This window comes from Galeopterus variegatus, unplaced genomic scaffold, assembly GCF_000696425.1.
Source record: "Galeopterus variegatus unplaced genomic scaffold, G_variegatus-3.0.2 Scaffold598, whole genome shotgun sequence".
Lineage (NCBI taxonomy): Eukaryota > Metazoa > Chordata > Mammalia > Dermoptera > Cynocephalidae > Galeopterus > Galeopterus variegatus.
In genome coordinates this window covers 209,777-228,908 of record NW_007726709.1, presented here as the reverse complement: position 1 = coordinate 228,908, position 19,132 = coordinate 209,777, and the positions used below count along the sequence as shown (strand labels likewise).

At 45.3% G+C, this 19,132-nt stretch overlaps 1 protein-coding gene across 4 annotated transcripts in view; it reads right to left on the bottom strand.

Moving 5' to 3' along the window:
* The window catches only part of ERI3 (ERI1 exoribonuclease family member 3), a 129,844-nt gene that overhangs the window by 51,763 nt on the left and 58,949 nt on the right, over window positions 1–19,132 (bottom strand). For all 4 annotated transcript variants that reach the window (XM_008570378.1, XM_008570377.1, XM_008570374.1 and 1 more), the window contains one exon: window positions 11,955–12,027. In XM_008570378.1, coding sequence (XP_008568600.1) covers window positions 11,955–12,027 — 73 coding nt within the window. The remainder of the gene's footprint in view (window positions 1–11,954; window positions 12,028–19,132) is intronic.

Genomic DNA, 19,132 nt, shown 5'->3' with positions numbered 1-19,132 from the left:
GAAAAAAAAAAAAAAAAAAAAAAAAGAGCAGGGACTCTGGAGCCTACTGTCTAGATTCCAATCACTCTCTTGCTGTTGGACCTTGCAGAAGGTACGTAACCTCTCTGTGCTTCAGTTTCCTCATCTGTATAATGGTTAATAACAGTACTGATAGAGTTGTTTGAGGATTAAGTGAGTTAATCTGTACAAAGCACTTATTATTATTATTATTAATTATCTCCACTTTACAAATGAGGAAACCAAGGTTCAGAAAAGGTAAGTAACTTGTCCAAGGTCATAAACATAGGTAGGAGATAGGGCCAGGAACTGACTTAAGGTGAATGTAACTCTGTACTCCATTGGACAGCCAGGCATGCGGAAAGCAGCTGGAGTCAAGGGCATGAGATGATCGACTCTGTTCCTCAGTGTGAGCTGAAGGCAAGCTATCCCAAAGGCAGCATTAAGCTCATCCTTGCCGATATTCACATGAACTCTGCTGGGTAGTCTCTCTCTCTCTCTTTTTTAGCTCCTTCCCACAAAGTCCGATATGTCTACCTTGAGCTCCCATCTCCTCGACCCCTCTTCTCCCTGTAGCCTAGTCATTTCATCTCTAGTGGTCAGTACCAGGACAAGGGAAGGACGGAGGCATAGTGCTATCATTTCATCCTTAGGCCAACTCCAGGAGGTAAGTTTATTTTTCTTGTTTTACAGAGGAGGATACTGAGGCTCAAAGAAGTTAAGTGACTCTCCTACAATCCCACAGTTAGTAAGTATAGAGCCAAGATTCTAAATCAGGCCTGTTGGACTCCAGAGCCTAAGTTCTATGTGTCAGATATTATTATCATTAGTTATTTTTTATAGGTTCAGAGAGGGACTTGCTCCAGATCACACAGCTAGTTGATAGAGATATTAAAATCTGAGCCAGTCTCATCCGGCTCCAAAGCTTTCTCCTGCACGAATGGTCTCTAGCCTGTGCGCCACATCCGTACATCTCCAGGGTCCAGTGTATACACCATGTGTCACCTGAAGACTAAACGAAGGGTAAGTCTCACACATAGCCATACTACTTTTCCAGGTTTATGCATAGTATTGTAATTAACAAAATACAAATCCATTTAAAAACCAACCAAATTCACTAGTTTTTTTTTTTTTCATTATGTACATTCTCTATCACTACATACCAAAAATACAAGTTTTACCAAGTCCTAAAAGGGGAAGGGAACATCTGTGAAATTTTCTAAGAGCTCTTTGTAATCTGCCTTGCCTATTTCCCTAAGAGGTCTCTAAAACCACACCTAGGTACATTTCCCAAGGTACTTTCCTGATCCTTGGTTACAAACTCACAATAGAAAAGTGTCTTTTGTGTGGAATAACTGTCCAAAGGTCTATAGCAGCAACAGGAGGCACAATCCCTTGCAGGACTTGAGTCTCACGAGTGCTAAGAACCAATGCAGTCTCTAGCAAAGAGGACTCATGTCTGGGTTATGGAAGGTAAGAGTCAGGGAGGTAAGTTTCTGTCTTTCCTACACTAACCTCCAACTCCTTCCATGCCCATCTGTCTAATATATATGATCTGGGGAAAAGAGCATACCAACCTGAGTTCGAATACTAGCTTCACCTCTTCCCGGCTATGTGCCCTTAGGCAACTTATTTCCAAGTCTATCTATCTGGAAAACCTGGCAGAGGAACAGGCATCTGGACTCAAGCTCACTAGTTCAGCCCAATATTCAGTATGGATTCAATTAATGCTTGTTGATGCCTAGTGTGTGCCAGGTCCAGTGCTGAGTGCTGGAAATACAGAGATGGGTGGTACATAGACCTTAAGGAGTTCACAGTCTAGCAGGAAAACAAACATGTGAACAGACCATTCCAAGAGCATGTACCATGCTCAATGAAAAGTTCTAAAACATACAAAGGAGGTGACTTGCTATTTCTACCAGAGGTGGGAAACATCAGAGAAGGATTTACACAAAAGGGTTTCAAAGGATGAACAGGAGTTTTTCCAACTCACTAAAGAGGAGAGCCAATATAAGCAAAGGGAACAGCATAAGCAAAGGGAGGTGGAACAGTTATGCACATTCAAAAAGCAACAGAAGTTTGATAAGACTGGAATGTTATGGAAGGACAGGAGATATAGAGGGATGGTGCAATGAACTAGATCATCCAGGGCCTTGATATCTTGCTCAAGAGAAAGGACAGAGCATGGCCTTCAATCCCTACCCTCTTGGCTCTGGTGCTCTTCCTGTCAAAACAAGCACCCTGCAATCACACCCTTTCCTGTGCCTTTGATTTAAGAGTTCCTCTCCTGGCCCTGACAGTAAGGCATTTCTGTCCCACAGATTATAACTCACTCTGGGCTATTATTCAGCTCCCCAGCCCTGGCCCTGCTGCAGTTAGTCCAAACATAATATCCTTCATGCATATATTATCTGTCTCCCTATTATCTGGAATCATTTCGGAATTAAATTTCAGTCCTGCAATATTGGCTTCAGGAGCGGCGCGCTTTATGGGCTAGTCAAAGGTTAGAATACCAATCAAAATAACAGTGCCGATGCAGCGAGACATTTTAATATTCCAAAACCCGGTAATTGTAAAAGGACATAATATTTTTTCCCTGATTACCCCAAAGGCAACACATGTTAACAAGGCGAGAGAAGGAGTGAAAGAAATTTCAGAGTTCAGACAGCTGTAAGACATATTTAAAGGAAAAGCCCAGGCTGGGCACTACACCATGGGGGCAGGGAGATGAGAAGAAAGGAGATATTCCCTCTACCTCTGGTCAGCCCCCCACTGCAAACACAGCATTCTTCCCTCCTCTTCCTCTGGACTATACCCTAAGAGCTTATCCTCAGGGGCAGATGTTACAGAGGGTGAAATGAAAGGGGAAAGAACTCAGGATCTGACCTTGAGGCCTGGGTTCTAGTTTCCCCACTGCAAACACAGCATTCTTCCCTCCTCTTCCTCTGGACTATACCCTAAGAGCTTATCCCCAGGGGCAGATGTTACAGAGGGTGAAATGAAAGGGGAAAGAACTCAGGATCTGACCTTGAGGCCTGGGTTCTAGTTTCGGCTTCCCATTCAGTATCCTCCAGCCCCCAAGACTGGCCCTTCCCAGGGTTCCAGCATCAAACCCAGGAGCAAGTGCTCTGGGCTGCTCTCCACTTACCCTCTCCTTATCCCATGCCTGTGCCTGTGCACCCACCTCTCCCTTATTTATATCTAGTGCTCTGGTCCTGTTAATTGTGCACGTCTCTTCTCAAAGACAGTTAGAGGCCCTGAACTACTTGGCCTGCAGAGTGGCTTCCACCAGTATACCAGCCCACAATTACCTGCTGCCCCATGGACAATGCTCTGTACCTTGGATGACGCCAAAGACCTAGACCACAGCCCTAGTCTAGTTCTGACCACTAAGTGGCCCAGAAGCATCTGCACTCAGTGCAAATTCTCCTCCTTACAAAATAAAACCAAACAAACACTTTGCAGGGACCTTTCTTTTTTTTTTTTTTAAAGATGACCGGTAAGGGGATCTTAACCCCTGGCTTGGTGTTGTCAGCACCACGCTCAGCCAGTGAGCAACCGGCCATCCCTATATGGGATCCGAACCCGTGGCCTTGGTGTCATCAGCACCGCACTCTCCCGAGTGAGCCACGGGCCGGCCCCAGCAGGGACCTTTCTTGATTTTCATTTTTGTTTTGTCCTTATTTTTTCCAAATTAACTTCTTAATAGTCCCACTAGAGGGACTCTGTGGCTGGCACTATGAAGCCACTCTTCTATAAAAAGTCCTAGCTTCTGTCAGCCTGCCCATCACTTGAGCAGCTTTATACCTACAGATCCAAAAAAGTGACCTGACTAGCAGAGTTTTGGCTCCTCTCACTTCTGATAACTTCCCAGCCAGCTCAGCCCATTCAATGAAGTCTCGAATATGCATCATCAGGACCTGCTGATCTGCCTATGGCCCCCAGCAAAGAACTTCATTAAGGCCAAGAATTTATTCCTTAATTTAAGCCCTTAATTTATTACTGTGCTGATTGGGACTCTGAATGCTCCAAGGTCAGGAAAAGTCGCACTCAGTCGTAGATACCAACCCTCCCTTCAGCAGTTTCTCCTGGTTTCCCCTCTTAAGGGGTGGGGGTGGGAGGTGGGGAGAGAGAGACAGAATGCTTCTTGGAGGGTCCCAGGAAGTTCTTTTCCTTCTTACTCTCTCTTTAAGAGCTGGTCCCAATCCCACGCCCTTCAGAGCACCCACAAATTGTAGAAGGGCACAGAGTACAGATGGCAGAAGAAAAGTATAGCAGCAATCTTCATACCCTACAGACCGTGGAACAACTGCATCTTTTAAATTCTAGGTGGCTCCTATCCCTACAACTGCCGGCATGACTGGCTGAGCCCTGTCTGCCAGGATTCACTCAATCCTCCTAAAGCTGTCTGTCTGCTTCCCCAAAGCCCACACAATCGGGCCCAGGCATCAGAGGGATTCCAGACAATTTGTGAATGTGTGTGCCACACACTTGCATGGCTTGGTCTGAATGTACACGAATTGTATATGTGTAGGTATGCATTTGTACATACGTTTATACATAGTATCAGTGCATATGCAGTGGGTAAACATATTTTTTGTGTGCATGTGTATATCTACATACTCACATCCTTAAGGAGGTCTCAACCAACCTTTCTGTTTCTCAATTCCTTATTTATAATAACATTATCTTCCATCCAACCTTAGCTCTTCACTTCCATGACTACGCCTTGGAACTTGCCAACACCTAGAACTGCCCCATCTCTGAAATCACTAATTCAGACATCCTATTCTATAACCACAATCTCCAATCCTTCCATCTAGAATGCTCAATTGTACTCAGTATACCTGTTCCTCATCTTACAGGGACCTACTTTTTCCATATCCATCAGGCCCCCTGCTCTCTGCTCTTCCCTCAATATGCAGCTTAGATCCCATAGTTCATCTTGTCAATTGCTGTCTTGACAATATTTTCAACTCGCTGTACCTTTCATCACATCTCCTTGAGGAAAATCTCCACTCTGGATAAATCTAAATGTCTACTTTCTCCATGCTCAGAGCTAGGCAGCTGAGCTCCACTAAAGAAAAGCCATACAATTGAACAGAGCGGTTCAACTATGAATTAATGTCATCACCCTCAAATGGACCTTCAACACCGCCTAAAACACTGCCTAGAAATCCTACTATACTTTTCAAATAAGTAACAGAGCGGTTCAACTATGAATTAATGTCATCACCCTCAAATGGACCTTCAACACCGCCTAGAACACTGCCTAGAAATCCTACTATACTTTTCAAATAAGCTCACACATACATTTTTTACTAAAACTATAGCAATCCTCTTCTACTTTCTGCACACCTTCCCAGCCCTTCCCTATTAGTTATCAGCAAATGACTCATCTTCTGTTTTGCAGAGAAGAATGAAAGCCAATGGATGGAAACTACCTCAGCTTGCCATCAGCACATCTACAAGCCTGCCTACATCCATCTGTATCCATCTCTCCTTCCCTCCTGTTACAATGGAAGAGGGGCCTTTCCTCCTGAAGACAGCCAATTTCAAGACCCTGGATTCTCCATCCATTTCCTTTCACCTTTCAGAGACCTCTCTTACCAATTCCTTCTTCTGTATCTTCAACTTTTCCCTCTCTAATAGATCCTATAAACATATAAGCACATGTATCTTCCATCTTAAGAAACAAAACCTGCCTCAACCCCATACTTGCCCCAACCACAGCTCTTGTCCTTTTCTCCTTCAAAGCCACATTTCTGAAAAAGTTAAAAATTTCTCTATCTCATTTCTCATTTATTCCCTAACTCACTCCAATTTGGCTCCTGTCCATATCATGCCACTCAAAAGTTTTCACCAAGGTCACTGAGGTCCTTGTTACTAAGTCCAGTGCTTGTATTTTAGTCTTTACATTATGTGGACCCTCTGAACTGACCACTCTCCTTCTAAAAATACTTTCTTTCCTTGGTTTCTGCAACACCACAGCCTCATGGTCTCTCTTCTTCTACCATTCTTTTACTCTCTTTCTCTGTCTCTTTAGCATGAAAAGTCAGGCAAAACTAAGTTTAAGTTCTAACTCCACCACATACTAACGTGAAAACATTAACCAAGTTTCATCATTGCTCTACGCCTTGGTTTTCTCAACCTTAAAATGTGAAAAATAATAGCAACTACTGCACAGGGTTGTTGTGAGGATTAAGCAATGCAGGTGCCTAACCCAGCATTGTCCAGTAAAAATATAATGTGAGCCACTTATGCAATTAAAACTTTTCTAGTAGCCACATTAAAAAGTAAAATGAAACAATGAAATTATTTTAATATATTTTGTTTAATTTGGTACATCCAAATATTATTTCAGCATGTAATCAGTACAAAAAATTATAAGAAATTTTCTTTTCCCCCTTTTTGTCTTTTTTCATGTCTGGCAACGGACCGCAACCCTCAGTGTCGCGCCCACAGCGGACCGGGACCGGCAATGGGATCGCAACCCTCGGTGCTGCGCCCGCTCCTCGCTCAGCCAGTGAGCGGGAACCGGTCTGTATGTGGGATCCGAACCCTCGGAGGGAGCGCCGCCACGCTCCCAAGCGGCACACTGTAGCAGTGTGCCACCGGGCCGGCCCAAAATTATAAGAAATTTTGCATTTTTTTTTTTTTTAATACCAAGTCTTCAAAATCTGACTTACACTTACAACATATCTCAATTGGGATGCTAAATCTTCATCAGACATACTCAATCTGCATTTAGATTTTATACGATTAACAGTTTAAAATGTAGATTCACCAACCCAGGTTGTTCTAAACATACCTATATCATCATACACCAATAACTCCCTCAAATCTATATCCGTTATGCAGACCTCACCCCTCAGTCCAGACCTATATATTCAACTGCCTTCTCAATAGCTTCATAAGAATATCTCAGTGGCATCTAAACTCATTATGTCCCACACTGAATTTATCTTTTCTTCCAATCCTAAAACTTCTTCCATTATTTCAGTAAATTCATCCCAATTCACCCAGTTGCTTAAATCATAAACCCTGGGGTTAGTTATCATGGGCTCCTCCTTCATCCTCAACTCTCACAGCCAAAATCACTATTTCCTGTTTATTACACTCAGTGCTACTAAAACACTCCTTTTGAAAGAACAAATTTGTTCCAATGCAATTGATGTATTAGGGAACAATTTAGCATAATGCAAATATTGCATTTGTTTATGGGCGATTTTGTCCAAAAGGAACACTAGATAAACACAGGAAACTACACCCAGCTGAACAGAGCTGTGTAGGAATATACAAAACAGACATGCACACACCTCAAACATCTACCAGCCACTTAGATCACCACGTGTTTTAAGCCATATCCATCTAGTTACAACTTTCCATCTGATCTCAGAAAATCTTCCACCACTTCACAATAACTCAAACTATGACCCTTCTCATGCCCAAATCCACAAGCAAACTTTGGGTCTTTTTCAAGGTAAAGTGCCATATTTATTGTAGTATTTATGTATTTCTTAACCATTTAACATGTGTAAAACTATGCTACCATTTTTATTAGATTCCTATCTCTTTTCATGTGTCACTGATGAAGTTTTTGAGTGTTGTACTCCTGATCACATTTTAATTGCATGACTTTCCATAACATGGTGATTTTTAGGAACCTATATGTTACATTATAGCAGAACTGACTATACCATTTAACACTCTAGAATCAGTCCATTTCTCTACATTTCCAGTGCTGTCTAATTCAAGTAACTATTATCTTTTACTTGGACAACAGCAATTCTGTGGTTCTAGTTCTAATTCTGATTCTGTGGTTCTCAAGCAGGGGCAGTACTTCTCCACTCCCACCCCTGTCCATCAAGGCCACTGGAACTGCGGTGGGGGAGAGTGGGGGGTAGAGCATTTTTGGTTGTACAATGACTTGGAGAGGAGCACTGTTGGTATTCAATGAACAGGGGCAGGGGATGCTGCAAGTTCAGCAGTGCCACCCGCACAATGATTTGTCCCACACAAAAATGACAAATGCAGTCCCATTAAGAAAAACAAGCAACTGGTCTCCCATATCTGCTCTTAGCTCTCTCTATACTGCAGCCAGAGAGCTTCTTAAAAATGCAAATCAGATGATGCTTCTCTTATGTTTATATGTTTAATATCCTTTAATAGTTTCCCCTTACCCTAAAGACAAAGGTCAAAATCAAACTGTGGTCTACAAGCTTCAGCTTCATCTCATGCCACTCTCCTCTTCCCACATTCACTATACTTTAGGCAGTCATGCACTCAACAAATGATGATTACTCTTCTGTGTACCAGGAACTGTTCAAAGTAATAAGGATAGAACAGTGAATAAAAACCAAAAATTCTCTGTCCTCCTGGAACTTGCATTCTAGTTCCATGAAGCTTCCTGGCTTCTTTTCACCTCAGAACCTCATCACATGCTATTTGTGCTTAGCCAATTCCTTCATCTTTTTGGTCTCAGCTTAGACCTCCTTCCTCAGGGAACTGTTCTCCGACCCCACCCCATGAAGTCAGTTTCCTTATTAAATGATCCAAAACTGTACTGGTTCATGTTACTCAATGCAACTGAAATTATTTATTCAGCACCCATCTTTTCTGTTATATCCTCAGGGCCTAGCACAGTACCTGGCACACAAAAGGTAGAGAATATTTATTTACTGACAAAGATGTATATGTTTATACACATGCATTTGTCTTTACACTTTGTAAATATGTATGTTTAAACACATTCATGTCTGTGTATATCTCCAAATATTTCTGCAGGTGACTATGTTTATGTGACTACTACGTACATACAAATGTATGCACATACGGACGTGGGACATACAATTTTGAGTATACGCACTTGGGTGTATTCATTCACATGAGCACACAGGTGTATATTTATGCATGTGCATACATGTGTGTGTATGTTTGTATTCTTCTGGCCCCTAAGTGACAGCTTTGACCCCTTGGAGGGAGCTGGGAGCAGGGCCCCAAGTCTTCTCTAAGCTGACAGCTCAGTAAGAGTATAAGATTATTCAATGACATTCCAAATGTCAGCAAACACTGGCTTGCTCCACTCTGCTACAGGGGAAGTAGGTGGAGGCGGAAGATGGGTAAACCTAGCCATTGAAAAGCTGCTCTTTCCTGATGCAACCCACACATTTCTGGAGAAAAGAGGGCAACTGAAAGACAACATTTTGCCTCTTTTCAGATTAGAGGCCTCAGGAAATGGGGATGGTGAATTCAGTCCCAACTGCTCACTCACTAGCCAGGTCTCAGGTGGTCAAACAGGCCAGGACCCACTTTTTTCATGGGGCAAATCTCCACTAGGGGAGTTGAGGAGGAAAGGAGAAGGAAGAAAGACAAAGTTACACGAAGGATAGGAGAGGATCATGTAGATAGCCAGACTCTGGGTCACACAGCGAGAAACAAGCCATGCAGTTAGGCTTTTACGTAATACTCCTGCAATCCTGGCAATGACCTCTCTGGCTTTGCTTTTATCATTACTTTTTTTGGGGGCAGCTGGCCGGTAAGGGGATCCGAACCCTTGACCTTGGTGTTATCAGCACCACATTCTAACCTAAAGTGAACTAACTGGCCAGCCCTTTATCATTACTCTTTTTAAGAGAGCAGGAATCTTGCTGCAGCCTGCACTAAGTCACACAGCATAAAAGTCAGAAAGATTACTATGCCCCTGTGCCTTTAGGTCTCTGCAATCTCCCTTTCTTGAATGGTTGCTGGGAAGGACTGAGCTAAAGTCCAGAGTGAAGCCATCTCTCCTGCTGGGCCCTTAAGCAGACCTGGAGCATGATGTGGCTGGAAAGCAGAAAGGAAAGAGTTAGAACCCTTGCTTTTCTCAGACCTGCTCAGTTTACCTCCTGAGAGGAAATCACAAGGCCACTGGGAACAGAAGTCCTCAGTTTCCCCTTGCACCCATTCCCTCCCTCTACAACTCAGCACAGTCTGGTAGAGAACCAAGTGGAACAGGCTCAGGACAGCCTGTCTCCATTCTCACCCTTGGGCCCAGCAGCACCAAGGTGGCCTTGAGTGGCAATGTTACCACATGGGTCGGCTGCTTTCCTGCCTTTCTGCTAGGGAACCTAGAGGCAGGGAGCTATCCATACACCAAAAAGTCTAGTGAACTTCACAGAGTAATTGTTCATGGTCAGCGCCCGCCTCGCCTGGCCGGGCCTTCACATTGCATTTGCTGAGGCCAGCAAGCAGCCTTAGATGTGCTCTGACAGCTGGCATGCTGTCTTCCAGGAGCGCACACCCAGCCACACCTACATGCCTAGCCCCGCCAAGCCCTGTGTCAGAAGGCCTCCATGGAGCTAGTTCTCAAAGATGAGTCAGTCAGGAATTATTCACTAAGCACACACTCTGTACCCAGCCCTGGTCTAGCCACTGGGAACACAGAAAGGAACCAGACTCAGTCTCTTTGCTCCAGATGGACATGTCTGGAAAGAAACACACGTGGACTCAGTTTTAACTAAGATCACCAATATGTCCCAAGTGCCAAGGATCCTTGAGGCAAGAGACCGGCTGCTGAGCTTATCAACAGAAGTGATATCAATAGAAGTTGAATCTTCAAGGAGAGAGAATATCCCTGATGAAGAAAACTGGGGAACATTTCAGACAGAGGGAAGTGACACAGCCAAGCCTCCTCAGCCAAAGATGAGAAGTACTAAGTTGCAGTTGCTTAGTTGCCTGGAGGTCAGCAGGAGAGGGAGGTAGAGGTCAAAGTACAAACAAGACAGAGTACAAAAGACCTGTACACTAGTGGAAAGCAAAGGAGTTCACAAATGTGCCACGTGTAGCAAGGAACTAAGTCCAAGGTCATTCTCAGTGTGGCACAAATACTTAACAAAACTTTTTCCTTCACTGTTCTTCCACATGCTCGCTTAGCTCTAGCCGACACACGAACTGAAAGTATGCTGCTTTTCCCTGCCTAGAAAGCATTCTCTACTCCTCATATCCACATTCTGCCTTCTTTGAATGCCCAGTTCAGGACCTAAATCCTCACAATACATAGCCTGACCCCTGCAAAGACCTCTCTCTTCTCTGAGTCCCCTGGGCGCCCATAACTTGACCCCTGGTGTGTTTTCCCTTCTCTGAGTTTCCCAGGATTACTCAGCTGACCAGTGGCATGAGGCTGTTGTCCTTATATCAGAATGACTTATGGGGGTGAGTCTCCCCAGTGGATGGGCCCCTTAGAGCAAGGATCCCTCCAGAGCAGGGATCTGGGAAGTCCATTCCTATACATCCTTTCCTCTGGTTACCTAGGAAGCACACACTAGAAAAGTACAGTTTTCTGGGTAATTCATTCTCTGCCAGGGCCCACTATCCCAGGTACACAGGGTCCTTCCCAGCCCACAGCCTCAGCACCAACTCCCCAGGTGCTTGGTGCTGCATGAGTGGCAGTCTCCTCCATCAGGCCCAAAGGGAATTGGGCTCTAGTTTCCATGGCCCTTTCTCACAGGAGCAAGGCTCTGCTTGGGCTAAGCAGGACCAAAGCTTGATGAACTCTACCTCCCAAGCAGAAGGAGATACCAGGGCCAGTCAAGAGGGCCAGAGGCCTCACTTATCATGACATCAAAGGAGAATACTTTCCCAGAGGTTCAGCTAGCACATCTTTCCTAGAGGCTATGCAGCTTAGTCTAGAGATTCAGCTCTGAGTGAGAACCCTAGAAAATCCCCTTAACTGGGACTACATTGCATGTCTAGGTGACACCAACTAGGGCAGCATCATATTCCACCCAGCCGCCTGGTACCCAAGCAGTTTCCCACTCCCAGAAATAAACATAACATTTCAGTGCATCTTAGCTAGGGAAGAGGAAGGAGGGATGTTGAGAAAAGAGAAGTACAAAAAGAAAAGGAAAGAGAACAGAGACACAGGAGAGGCACAGGAGAACCAGAGGAAGCACCTGGGTGGGGCTCAGACACAGTACCTTTTTCAGATTAATCCACTGCTTGAAGTAATCCGCCACTGGCAAGCCCAAGTACTGGCACTGGCCTGGGAGCCTACAAGAAAGGGAAGAGAGAACAAGTTGGGCAAACCCATGTCCCAGGTATGGAGTCTTAAGCTAGGAAGTCCAACAGAGTCTACAGGACAATAGACCTCAAAAAGCCAACCCATTAGCCATGGGTCCCACTCCACCCCAAGAAAGGGACCCCACCTCCAGCACCATGGACACTGGGCTCCAGATCCAGGCCTCAGATCCAAATGTGAGAGTCTGGAGACTATTCAAAATAATATCAACAGCTACTGCTTTCTAATGGCCTACAGTATGCTAAGTACCTTATTCACATTTTCATACTTAATTTTCAAAGCAATGTGTGAGGTAGGTACTGTTGTCTACATTTTACAGACGAGAAAACAAGATTCAGAGAGGTTACCTAAGGTCCCACAGCTAAAAATGATAGTATTGAGAACCAAACCCAGTTCTGTCTGACTCCAAAGCCTATGTTCTTTCCAATTATTGTTGTTTTGTTTCAGCAGAGAGACAAAGAGACAAGAGAAGAGAAAGAAAGAGCACATGACTTAGAGATAGATGGGCAGGGGCTTCAGCTCACATTTAAACTTCTAGCTAAAGGTTTTTTTTCAGATAGAGAAGAGACCATGCAAAAAGGTAAGAGAAGGTCAGAACTTAAACCAAGGTACTGTTCTTCTCTTTTTGTCTTTAAATTACAGTTGACCAACTGTCTCCCCCTCTAGCTGATGATGACATTTTACCTACACAAATCCATTCAACCAAACGGATGTACTGATGTCTAATGAGGGTCAGGAACTTAGGACTCAAAAAGTAAGACTTAATCCCTGTCCATAAAGGGCTCAGTTTATTTGGAGAAATGAACAATAAAAGAAGTAGATAAAAAGAGCCTTAAGTTGGAGTATGGGGCCACATGGAAGGATGGAGGAAGAAAATACTATAGTAGAAAGACCATAGAGTTTTCTTCCTAAGAGAAAGGCTGGCCACAGGCAATGGAGAACCTCTGAAGAGTTGTGATTTACCAAGATTATTCTAGGGGCAGCCAAAACAATAGACTAACAAAGCAGAGCAGTAGACAAGAGACTAGAGACAGCAGTGGTAGAGACGGTGATCAAAGAACAGACACAGAGATATAAAGGAGGTACTGGTAACCAAATGGGATGTGGGCCCAATGAGAGAAAGCAGTAGAGCCCAATTCAAAGATTTGTGGCTTGGCTAGCTTCATGCTATCCACTAAGATAGACATAAAGAAGGAGACAGAGGCAGAGAGAGCATATTTGACATCTAGAGCAGGCCAGCATTTAATCAATTTTATTATCGTTTAAATTCTCCATGTATAGTGTACCCTCCACTTAGTGCCCAAACTGGAGCAGATTGTTCCCACTGCCCCACCCTTAGTCCACGAGGACTAAGGAAGGAGGTAGAAGTTTGGGAATGCAGTTTTAGATACATGCCTAGAACACAGTAAGCGCTCAATGTCTGCTGAATTTGAGGTGCCTAGGAGACATGTGGCAGCAGAATGATGTCTCAGAGGCAGCTGGATATCCAGTTTTAAAGAGAGGTCTGATCTCAGGATATAGTTTGCTGAATCTTTATGTAATCTAAGTAAAGTTAAGGCCATGAGAGTAGATAAGATACTTGGGCAGAGTATAGAGTGAGATTAGCAGAGGGCCCAGGCTAATGTCTTGTTCTTTTTTGTTGTTTATTTTATTTCCATGCTACTGTCTTGCAAATTTTACTAAGCTAGAATGAAACCAGGCCACTTCTACCAGACCATCATCACACACAAGGAACTCACTACTTCATACAGCTGCCTGCTCCAATTTTAGACTCAATTCTTAGAACATCCTTCCTTAAATACTAAACTAAAATCTATCTCCCCATAACTTCCACCCATGAGTCCAAGGTAAGTCTTTAGAAACTAGAGAGAACAAGACTTCCATCTCTCCCTGCATAACCCTTCAAGATCTGAGGGCCCAGAAAGCTTCCCCCAGAGTTCCCTTCTCCAGGCCACATACCCTCAGAAATTTCAAGAGTTCCTCAAGCGCCAATATGCTGTAAGTCGGGACTCACCCACCTACCCACCCCCATTCCCAGGGAACAGGGCCCCAGACCTTTTTCAGGGCATCAGACACCCAAGGTCACACTTGTTCTTTTGACCCTACTTCACATTACCTGTGAGCAACCTAAACTGTGTAAAAGCATGCTTCCTCTTCTGGAATACATAACTGATTTTGGAGCTTAAAATGCAGGTCCTTAGTGTCAATTGCCACAGAGTGGTCAAGCAAGGTGAGAGCTGAAAAAAACCCAATGGATTTGGGAATGAGGTGATCCAAAGTGATCTTGGTGAGAGGGGCATCAGTGGCTAAGGGGGGGGGGGGCAGAAGGCAGCCTATAAAATGCTGAAGAGTGAGTGAGAGATAAGAAAGTAGAGATCACAAGTGCAAACTCCTTTTTTTTTAGGAAGTTTGGCTATGAGAATCCAGTTGAAATGACTCAACCCCAGAAAGTTCAAGGGCAGTCCAGCCTTCCGTCCAATTACCCTTCAAATATTTGACAGATACTAACAGGAAGTTGATTCCCATGTTTCAGGCAGTACGGTAAGGTTTTACTTTTATAAGACCCAAGATATCCTACCTGAGGGGCAGGTTCCTTTCAAACATTTAGATGGCACAATGACATTAACTATAACCAGTCAGTTTCCTGGAAGGAAAATTCTGGCTGAGGCCAAGATGATGACAGACTATCCAGATAAATGTGCCCATGTGGGACCAGGGACCAAGGACCAAGAATATGAGGAAATTAGGCAAGGTTTTTAAGGATGAAACGGAGCCATAGGAGCTAGAATGGTTGCCTAAGAAGCAGAACTGTAATCTGGCTGAAAACTTTTATTTCCTTCAATTTTTCTTTCATGTTCCTTATCCTTGGTATTTGTGAAAATGCTTGCTAAGCTCAGCTATTTTAGAAGTCACATTAAAGTCTGTGAATGAAGGGGGCCATTAGAAGCAGCAGAATCTGCAAAGGAACAGGTCAGTTGGACTGGCCAGCAAAAGGCAGGGAGCCCCTATCTCACTCTCCATTAGCCAACACAGCACCTCCTGATTCTCTTAGTTGACACAAGTCAGGAGTCCTATTGGCTCCGGCTAGCCCTGGGGGAGGAAGGGGCTCCCTCTTCAGAAGTATTTCAAGGGTAAAGGACAGCTGTAGATATTTCTACCCAGTTAGGAAGGGTCCAGGTCAATAGGATCCTGCCTGCTCCTTTCGGAGGAGGACCTCTATGAGAGGGGTTACAATGAGGACAGACCAGACAGACAGATTGCCAGGCTGAATACTCAGCCTTAGATATAGGTCAGCAGCAATCCTGAGTGCCAGGCTATACTTCATATCTGTTCAAAGTACATGGGGAATGGAGACTATAATTCTCACCCAAGGGCTCTAGTCACTTGCAGGTACACATGCAGTTTGCAGACTCACTCACAGCCATTCAGGTGTTTGAGTTATCCTCTGGGTGGTCCTAGTCCTATGACTCCAAGACACAAGTAATAAAATATATCAGGGTCCAGCCCCATCTTCATAAGAAACATGAAGCCAAATGCCAGAACTTGAACTTCCAGGTGCTTCATAGGAAAACATATACATGTTCTTATCACACAACCTTACCCCCGCTTAGAAAGCACCCAGAGATTAACACTGTGAGGAAGACGGGTTAGAGTGGTCATCAGCCCCTACACAAAAGAGGAAACTGAGGCTCGGAGAAGAAAAAAGATTCGCTCAATCACATAGATGCACTCAGAGCTCTTTACAGTCCCTGGGAAGGCAAAGCGTATGGGCTTAGAAGCAGGTAGCATGGTGGTCACTGCCGAAGGTCACACATGGGTTCAAGGTTTTTTGGGTTTTTTAAAATGTTTTTTTTTTTTTTTTTCCCTCTTGGTAGCTTGCCAGTACAGGGATCCAAACACATGACCCTGGTGTTACAAGGCTGCTCTCCAACCAGCTGAGCTAACTGGCCAGCCCAAGGTTCTCAGGAACCTAAGCCTAGGGTCAGTGGGTACATGGTTCCACCAACTTGGAAAGGAAAAGGGCAAAAGTCCCCCTGGCACAAAGGGTCTGAATGCTGTAAGTTCCTACAAGATACTGATCCCAAGAGCCACTGGCAGTGGGCCCTGGACTAGCCTGCGGGCATGAACGTGCAGGCAGGTTTATGGTGCCCAGGTCTCCATGCAGCTGGATTCACTGGGCACAAAGCTCCCCAACTGCCCAAACATCATCTGGTCATGCTTATTACTGTTGCCCAATGAAATTTTATGCACCAAGTCCACAGGTGTGATTTCCCCTTCTTTATGAGGGTCGGAATGACATCACTGATGGCCAATAGAAAAGAGCCAATTATGTCCAGGTCATAAAAAGGAATGAGATTTTTTTCAACCAAATCAAAACTTCCTTCAGATTCATGAATGCAAGAGGCCCCTTTAAGGAAGGGCCCCCCAGTCCTGCCTGTGGGCTCTAAAGCAAAGGACATGATTCTCTCCAAATACTATGGGGCCCAGAGGCAGAAAGGGCTCTACCCTTGGTACTTGCCATGTGGCCCAGTTCTTATCACACTGGCCCCTCAGGGTCATCAGAACAGTACCTCAGAGCCTGACAGGCTCCTCATTACTCCAGGGGAAAGTTAGAAAAGACGGGGTGCTCCTCAAGTTCCCTTATTACTCCTTTTGAACAACAAAAAAAGAAATCAGAGTCCTCCCCCTGCTTAGAAAGAAGAGAAAAATATGCAGGGAACAGGCGTGTAAGAAACTCCCTCACCTCCGCCCCCCAAGCACACAGCACAAAGCAAAAGGAGCTGAGCCGAGTCCAGCCCAGCCCACCCCTCATTCAGCCCTACCACCTGCAACTGAGCCACTCTGGCTGGGCCCAGACAGCCCTGATGGCAAACAGGTGTGGCTAGCTCGGCGCCAGCCAAGCAGGGGAATAGCTCATTAAGGGAACACCCCCCTCACTAATGGGTATGGCCAAGGTGGAGCCATTGTGAGCAGGAGCTCAGCTTTGAAGACCAGGCAAAGGAGAGCTGGGGGACACCTGCAAGGCTTGTATCAGGGAGACCAGCAGCATCTACAGAGATCTGACAGACAGACACCAACAGCCAGGAACAGCAGGAGAGCAGGCACCAGCACCGGAAAAGGTCACAGACGCTATTCCTTACATGCTTTTAACTCTTCAAGTCTTAGGGACAGACCCAACTCAGGGAGATGCATATCATGTTCACTTTTAGCAGACTTAAGACCTTAAACAGGAGGGGGACCGGCAGACTCTGGAGCCACCCTTGACCCTTTTCTGCTTCACAGGAAAGGCTATGGGACCTGGATCATGGAGTGATGTGGGTCATCAGTCTTGGTGCCCAACAGTTCTAGGACATGCACATACTGTTCACCTGCAGGAGCAAACTACTATGTTCCATCTGAAAAGCAGAAACGGGGGAGTGCTGAGGAGCAAAGGTGAAGAGTAGGAAGTCTTCTTCAAAGTCATCATTGGAACATGGAGGCACAGAAGGCCTGGCCTGGGGAAGGAGTAGGCCAGTAGAAGCCAGCCAACCAGCCAACAAGCCAGATGAAAGATCCTGCCAAGAGGACATCTATGAGGGCTAGGTGGGGCTTGTTTCCATGCAGTTTCTACTCTTGCTATTCCAATACACATCCTCAAAGAATGTTGTCGCTACCTGCCCTGAATCTCAAAAATGCCACAATTTCCTATGCTTCTCTCCAAATCTGAGGCTGGGCCTCAGAAAAGGTCCCATTCCCATTGGATCCCAGTCTGGGAGTCCTACCTAGCCAGAGCCTCCACAGTCAGCATGGTGTGAGTCTGTATCCAGCACACGCAGGCTACCCCAGCCTAGGCAGCACTTAGCTGGGAACCCAGCTCTTTGTCTCTCCTGTTTCCATTCCCCGACCCAGAGGAGATAAACAGACCCCGGGTGATAAACGGCACGCCTTTCACGATCACTTTTCCTCAAGTTGAGGAGAGTAGCTGGTGATGGATGGGCTAGAATTTGGTTATCAGGAAGGGCTGTCAGCCAGAGGTGCCTATCTCCTCCCCCACTACGCAGGGCATCATTACACTGTGGCATCGAGGTAAAATATGACCAAGGGGAGGGAAGGAAGGAAGAGGGAAAGGCTGGGCTTACACACAGAGCAAATTGAGCAACAATGAGAGCAGGCACGAGGCCGGGACGTTAGTTATCTGCCCGTGACACCTTTTATATCTGCACAAATTGGTCCTTCCTCCCCCACTGCATCCTCTTATACAAACAGAGGCAGATACAAAGTGTCACCACTGCAATAGCATAGCAATTTAACCCGAATTAGTGAGGGGGTCAAGCCAGGAAATAGGGGTTTCTCATTTCAACAGGTTCTTAGTCTCAGCTCTGAACCACCACATTGTGGGGAGGAGAGTAGAGAGAAAGCAGACTCATAATTGAATTCATTCACTTGGCTGCTGCTGATGTATAAAAAATTAATGCTCTAGCATCCTACTTATGAAAGCTGATTAGTATCCATCTCACCTACAAGATGCACCATGTCAGAAGACACAGCATGGGCCCACCCAAGGCAGGCCTAACAGTGCTTTTAGGCAATGTAGTAACCAGAGAGAATAGGGAGAGAAAAGTGCTGCCCAGAGACATCAGCACTAAGCCAAAAACCTGTTAGAAGCCTATAGGACAGAGTGCTGGGGAGGGCTGGGTGGGGGAAAGGATGGGGGCTGGGGGTGTTATGGGAACTGATCACATCAAAGATGGTCCTTCACAGTTCAAGAACAGACTTGAGTCTTAAGACAGAAGAAGCATTCTGACTCCACCCTCCAGCAGAAGATGTATAGGATGTTTTCTGAGTGTAACCCCTCTCTGCCCCGCCCCCACCCACCCCCGCTGTGCCTGAAACTGAGGATGCCAATGGCAGTACTGACGGCAGGGGTTTGGAGGAGAGGAGCCTGGCCTGTTCTCAGGGACCTCTCCCACTGTGGGACCTGGAGCTAGAAAAGCCCCTAATGGTGAAGAGTGCAGTTCAACCCTCATTCAGCACTATGGCTCCACTGCACTAAGAGACAACTTGGCCAAGTGGCCATCTCTCCTTGGGCAAGTGACA